The sequence below is a fragment of the Danio aesculapii genome, chromosome 6 (genome assembly GCF_903798145.1).
Source record: "Danio aesculapii chromosome 6, fDanAes4.1, whole genome shotgun sequence".
Taxonomy (NCBI): Eukaryota; Metazoa; Chordata; class Actinopteri; order Cypriniformes; family Danionidae; genus Danio; species Danio aesculapii.
In genome coordinates, this window is record NC_079440.1 from 38,860,710 (window position 1) to 38,867,885 (window position 7,176).

At 34.4% G+C, this 7,176-nt stretch overlaps 1 protein-coding gene across 1 annotated transcript in view; it reads left to right on the forward strand.

The window, feature by feature from the left end:
• Nucleotides 1-6,683, forward strand: part of rhcgl1 (Rh family, C glycoprotein, like 1) — a 12,763-nt gene extending 6,080 nt beyond the window's left edge. Inside the window, exons 7-11 of the mRNA XM_056460133.1 lie at nucleotides 32-168; nucleotides 1,083-1,207; nucleotides 1,333-1,406; nucleotides 1,535-1,611; nucleotides 5,509-6,683. Coding sequence (XP_056316108.1) covers nucleotides 32-168; nucleotides 1,083-1,207; nucleotides 1,333-1,406; nucleotides 1,535-1,611; nucleotides 5,509-5,530 — 435 coding nt within the window. The 3' untranslated portion in view covers nucleotides 5,531-6,683. The remainder of the gene's footprint in view (nucleotides 1-31; nucleotides 169-1,082; nucleotides 1,208-1,332; nucleotides 1,407-1,534; nucleotides 1,612-5,508) is intronic.
• Nucleotides 6,684-7,176: the final 493 nt, after the last annotated feature.

Genomic DNA, 7,176 nt, shown 5'->3' on the forward strand with positions numbered 1-7,176 from the left:
TTATTTCCAATATTTTTTTTTTCTATATTAGCCTTTTATGGAAAAAACCTTGAAGATACAAGATACTTGTGGTATACATAACCTTCATGCAATGCCTGGAGTAATTGGTGGAATTGTTGGAGCTGTTACTGCAGCTTGTGCCAGTGAATCAGTTTATGGACATGAAGGGTAAGTTTTTGTCAATGAGACAAGTTTATTGTATATGTGTTCACCCACTTCAAATGTTATCACTCGACTGAATGGCCGTAATCACTGCTTATCAGCTGATAGATATGGGCCAGTAGGGGCCTTCTGCACCTACTGGTAGGGTCAGAAGGCTGTTATTATCCATCCGCATGGTTAATCAGCTATACTAATAGGAAAAACTCCAGATCTGGATCCATTTTTACATTACTCTGATGGTTGGGTTTAGGGTTGTGGTAGGGGTAGATGTTAATAAAATACAATTAATAGGAAATTTAATAAATAATATAAATAATTCTCATGAATAATCAGCTTCACTAATAGAGAAAACTCCAGATCCAGATCCGTTTTTACATTACTCTGACGGTTGGGTTTAGGGTTGTGGTAGGGGTAGATGTTAATAAAATACAATTAATAGGAAATTTAATAAATAATATAAATAATTCTCATGAATAATCAGCTTCACTAATGGAGAAAACTCCAGATCTGTTTTTACATTACTGCGATGGTAATGGCAAATTTAATAAATAATATAAATAATTCTTCTTAACTTCCGGCCGCAGCCATATGTGATCTATTGATTAACCATGTGGATGGATGATAACAGACTTCTGAGCCTACCAGTAGGTGCAGAAGGCTTCTACTGGTCCATATTTATCAGCAGATAACCACTGATAATGCCTATTCAACCCAGTGATAACATTAGAATCATCTATTGTATTACATATATAATGATTAATAATGATGAATTATTTGCATCACATTTCATATTATTAGCTTTTTACAATTTAGTGTTTATATTTTCTTTTTAAATTGTATATAACAGTCACCATTTGTGGTGTTACAAGAATAAAAAAGATAAATACTCAGTGTTGTCACTGCTGTTGTTCTTTTTTTAGACTGATTAAAATGTTCGGCTTTGAGGGAAAGGTTTCTAACAGAACAGCCAGCGTCCAGGGAGGATACCAGGCTGCAGGTCTCTTTGTAGCCATGGCATTTGGCCTTGTAGGTGGAGCTTTGGTTGGTGAGTGCAAAAAATAAAGTCAAACCGGTGAACTTTAAGTGTTTTTATATCTCTATATTAATATTACTTTCTAAACTCTATATTACTGTGAATTTGAGTTTGCATCTTATATGTGTTTTTTCCAGGTGGGATACTAAAGCTGCCAATCTGGGGAGATCCAACAGACAGCAACTGCTTTGATGATGATATTTACTGGGAGGTAAGAAATGTGTTTTTAAATTATCTATTGAGTTAAACAGGAATGATTCATTTGAGGACTCATCTGTAAGCTTGATGTTGATTTAAAAATAAGGAGGCTAATTGAGGTTTCGTGGTATTTATTCTTAGGTTCCCGAGGAAGAGGATGAAAATATTCCTGCCTTTGGACATCAAAACATGCATCATGTAGGAAGGACACCAGATGTGTGAGTCAAGTTTCAGCTCACTTCATTCTTTCATAAATCTTGCATTGGGTTTGAAACCTTCTGTTTCTTTGACATTATATTCAGGGTGACAAAACACAAGTAAAACTACCTTTAGCATTACAGTAAAGTAAATATATATATAGTTAAACAAACAAATAAATAAATAAATGTGATAATTTATTTTATTTATTTATTTATTTTTAATGGCTCACCGTTTTGCAAAGACAATGAAACTAGAAAGATAGGCTACCAATTAAAGAGAGTTTGTCAGGTAATTAAGGATGGTACCACCCGTTGCCAGATTAACACCAAAAACTGGGAGGATCTGAAAGTGTTCTTTTATTAGTGTTCCTTTTTAAAATTGCTTAATCATTGTTTTTTTACTGTGCTTCAGAATATATTCAGCTCTTTTACTCCTGTTGGGAAAATTTAAAATAAGATTGAGCAGTCACTTTTAAATGTAGAAAATTGTGCAATTGTTCATAGTACTCTTGTATTGTACTGTATTCTTAAGGTAACTTTTTAACTAATATTATAGGTATTATATTAACTGATATTATCTGGATTGACTTAGACTTAGCTAAATAATAAGAGTTCAGTAGATGGCAATGACATACCATGAGCTTCAAACATTATTGTTTTCTTGTTCTCATGTGAATCTAATGAGTGTAAAATTCCAGTAAACAACAGGCCACACAGTGCTGATCCACACAGGATAATTAATATGCACACCCCAGACTGCACTTGAATGGACACAACATTTACTAGTGACACTACAACAATGGAATTTTTATTTTTAGGTTTATCTAAACTAAACATACAATGTATGTGGGACTCTTAATAATGACAATAAGAGAGGCAGGTAAAAAATATGGACGATGCAACAGCGCCTTTTTCCATTGAATGCTTTGAATGCAAAATGCCTCATGACGGGCACAAACTGTCGCAAAAAACTGCCGAAATTGGAGCCTGGGCATGCGCAGAAAAAATAACTGATGAAGCCAATAGGTCAGAAAGTATATTTTACTTTTGAACAACTAATTTTATCATAGTAAAATGACACAGAAATCGAACATTGATACTTCAATCTCTTCCTGAAGCTCTGACGGTCTGCTTAGAGTTGCTGTCAATCATGATGACATACTCCGTTTTTATAGCATTAAATTACTGGCTAAAAACATACTATTTACAAAAATGATCATCTGACCCTATATCAGCTTGATAACCAGTGCCTTAATTGACTAAAACCATCTTTCGGGAAATTTTATTGCATGTGTATTTAATTTTTTTATTTGGGCTTAAGGCTTGTTCGTTAACACAGAGTAGGCGCGGTTTATGACTTGTACAGCAGCCAGCCCCCCTGAGGTGATCTAACAACCGGGAGTGTCACTCAAAAGCAGGCGTGAGGCACACTTGGGCAGGAAGAGTAAAGGAGCAGTTTTGTAAAACAGGCAGCCATGCGTCACATTTTACAACAGGTCAAAACACAAAATGTGGGATATATGGATTATGCATTTATTTAACACCACCCTAAAGAGACATACGGTCTGTTTAAATGTATCATTTGTTCATTTAACGGCTGAATATAAGGCTGCATTTACACTGCAGATCTTGATGGTCAATTTCGATTTTGTGACTGTATCCGATCTTTTAAAAGTAACTCATATCTGATCGTCTGCATTTACACAGCACACGGCAAAGGCGCAATAACAAAAAAAAAAAAAAGAGTGGGCGCTGACTAACAGCTGATTATTAAAGAGTGATCTTTTCTTTATTCCTGTATGTAATCTGTACGCAGCGTTTGACAAACTGTTTTACTGTAGTTTATGACAGAAAAGTTCTCATTTGGCCATCTTATTTTGATACATAGGCTTTTTTTAAACCAGTAGGCATCTTAATGTCATGTCCATGGCGTGATTTATGTATGTGATGTATGTAGTAGTTTTATATTAGTTTATATTGGTTACGTGGCGGACATTGCGCTCTCGCTCTCGCTCTCGCTCTCGCTCTCGCTCTCGTTAACATGCTTAAATACCTGTGCAAAATGACAATATAAAACCTGTGTAAGTCCTCATGTATGAGATTTAAGGTTTGGGACTCTGTTGAAGTCTGTTCTAAAAAGAAAGTGTCAGACTTGACGTCATTCGCAATGGTTTTTAATGATGCGCAACTCACATTGACAGGTGAAAATCCGATATACCTGCTTACACTGTGGATACGAGGGCACAGATCTGATTCATAACGGATAAATTTCCACATATGAACAAGGCCTGAATCTGATTTGAGTAAATCGGAATCCATGTGATTTGTTCCTGCTTACATGTACATGGGCCATATCCGATTTGTGCTACATGGGAGAAAAAAATCGAAATTGAGTCATTTGAACAGTGCAGTGTAAATGCGGCCTAAATGTTTAATGCATGTTTATGCATTGTGTCATATCAGTCAGCTCTTACTGTGATTCACTGTTTTCTGGAGTGAAGGACAACAATAAAATTTTAAAATTGTCTATTTATGCGGAGGTTAGGGTTGTCACGAAACTGGAATTAGGTACCAATCGATACTGAAATGTTAAAAACATCCATTTCCCACTAACAATTCAGCACTGTTGAGCACATTCTTAAACACAGCTGATTTGCCTTTGTTCAACAGAAATGATTGGCCGTGAAGGTCATTGGTTCTCACCTGTTTACTGAATGTAAACGCAGCTACCGGGACACTGGAACTTTTTAAAACCATGATTCATCAGCAGATCACTTGTATGTCAGCTTATAGACAAACCAGCTGATTGTCATGACTTTAAAATGCTCCAGTGTCTCTGTATCCGTGTTTACACTCAGTAAACAGCAGTGAGTTCGGTGAACCGATAACCTTCTCAGCCAATCACAGTCATTTCTGTTGAGCACATGAGCACAATGGCAAATCCGCGGTGTTTAAGAGTGGGCTCAACATCGCTCAAATGTTTGCAGGAAATGGTTGTCTTTAAAATTTCAGTACCGATTGGTACAGAATTCCAGTGTCGAGATAACCCAGCGGAGGTTGATATTAATTCCTGCCTGTGATTTCATAAATGTTAAACTTAAAAAGAATACATCTCTGTCGGCTCCTTTTGTCTAGTATAATTATAATTTAGCCTATATTTTATTAACAATGCATAACTCAGGAGCAGTAATAGAGGAGCAGACTTGATTGCCTATACATTGCTCACTCCTAATGTCAACTCTTTTTCCACTTCAGTTAAAATGATTTTCATTTCAGAGAACAATTTTACATATTGAATTAATGCACTTTATTGCACAATTAAATAACTCTTGAGTAGTGTATTCTCATAGCATTTTTAACTTGTATTAATGTTCATTGTGTAAGTGTTCATCAAAAAAAGTTCATTGTGTAAGTTCACGGCGCATTATGTAATGATAATAAATGAAAGATTTGATCTTAATACTTTGCAAACAATAATATTAGTAATTAATAATTGTTGATACATGTGGTAAAAGTATGTTTATTGTTAGTTCATTAACAAAAGTGAGTGGCTGAAAAGTGTAACCATACATTGTTTTGAATTCAGTTTCTCATTGTACTATGAAGTTAAATAAAATGCAAACTAATTGCAATAAAGTATAATTTTTTAGTTTTATTGTTTGTTTGTTCGTTTGTTTATTTTATTAAATGTTATTATAATCCCACTACCAGTAAAATAAAATGTAAACAAATTGAAATAGAATATTTTTGTTAGTTTTATTGTTTGTTTGTTTGTTTGTTCATTTGTTTATTTTTTAAATGTTGTTATTATTATTTCTCAAAAAAGTTTTTTTTAAAAATCAGGTATCTGAAATTTTATCTGTATATTTTAGTTTTTTATTAACTATGATAACCCTTTATTTCTCATGTACACAGACATCACCGAAGTCATGTGTAAGGGGGCAAAGCAACAACAGCAACCTGAAAATTCCACATCTAAAAGAATGAAGATGAAATAGGAATCATGAAGGCTTCAAAGACTGATTAGACAAGCTACTCAATGGAAAATTTTAAGTTTGTCACGTGACAAGATGTGATGTGTGTTAGTCAATGTCATAATCTTCAAGAATCTTCTGTGTAGCACCAGACTAACCAGTGCTGCCACTGCTACTTCAACAAAAACAATTTCAAAAAGTCCTCGCGGCTTTATTTCCTTTTTGAATTCTTTGCAAAGATAAGATTACACATCTTATCTTTGTCTGGAATATAACAATCTATATTGATTCAATTTTTTATACTGATAGTAATCATCATATAATGAATCTGTTCAGACTAAAGAAACCTTTGAATTGTTGAATTGAAAAACTATGCTAAATGCTTCAAAAGTTAGCTTAAAAACACTCCAATAAAGTCAATTATTTTATTATTTATCTTTATAAATCTTGTTGTTTTTGAAATGTTTTTAATGCTGAAGGATTTTGAATCTGTAACAGACGATCTGCTTTGATGGGTGGATTAGTGTATTTGCCTGGGGCTTCTATTTAAACAACGTATTGTGAGCTTCCTCCTGTCTGGAATAATCAGAGCAACCAATCCATCTAAACACTTTGGCAAATGTACAGATCATTAAATTAATGAGTGATCATTCCCATCAGATAGCATGCAATCTTTAATTTTTGGCATGTCCTGTCACTAAAGTTGCCGCCTTCTCTTTTGTCTTCCCTATATCCACTCTCAGCTACTGTATGCACATTCCTAACATTGAAAGAAATGGATTTGCGAAGCAGAAGCACTTACAAACGTGGCAACTAGGGAAAAGGAAGCAACAAGTGAGGCGTCCATTTTAGCCGTAGACCTTGAGCTGAAACATTTTTAGTGGTGCTCTGATAAAAGCCAGAAATGCTCCGTGCAGACTAGGTGTTGATGTCTGCCCTCGAGTTTGATAGATGCAGACTCTAAAATTACAGCTCTAATGTGATTTAATAATTTATTTCAAATAAAATGTCATGCAATAATAATAATAGACTTTCAAAACATGTCATACCTTACACTTACTTGACTTGTTTGCTGAATTGTTTGCTAGTTAGCTCTCATAAATTCATTTCTGAGTCTCCAGTGTTTTCCATTCATTTATTTATTTATTTGTTTGTTTATTTGTTTGTTTGTTTGTTTTCATTTGATTCTCAGACAACTGGCTACTGCAAGTCGTAGGTAATCAAGTTGCATTGTTCATTTAAATACTTTCCCCACATAAAGATTGTTTGAAAGGAAAATTCCTACATTTATCCAACAGGGTCAGCGAAGAAAAAGAAAAGCTTTTCATCAGTAATTTTTGACCTTGTGCTGTGTCTTTAGTGTGTACTGAAAATCTTTGTTTTATGTCAAAAGAGGGTTTGCACTATAGTACAGCTAAGATATTAAATCTGGCCCTAAGTCTGATCAAAGGATCTAGTTAGTGGGTAATATTTCCTCCCCTTTTGACAACCTTGTGATAATGCAGATGCATTGCTTTAGTTTGATCTCTGTCTTTTAAATCAGAGCAGCAAAGTGCTTGAAAGTAATACATTATCCTGGAGAAAGTTTCCTAAAACCATTGTTAGGCAA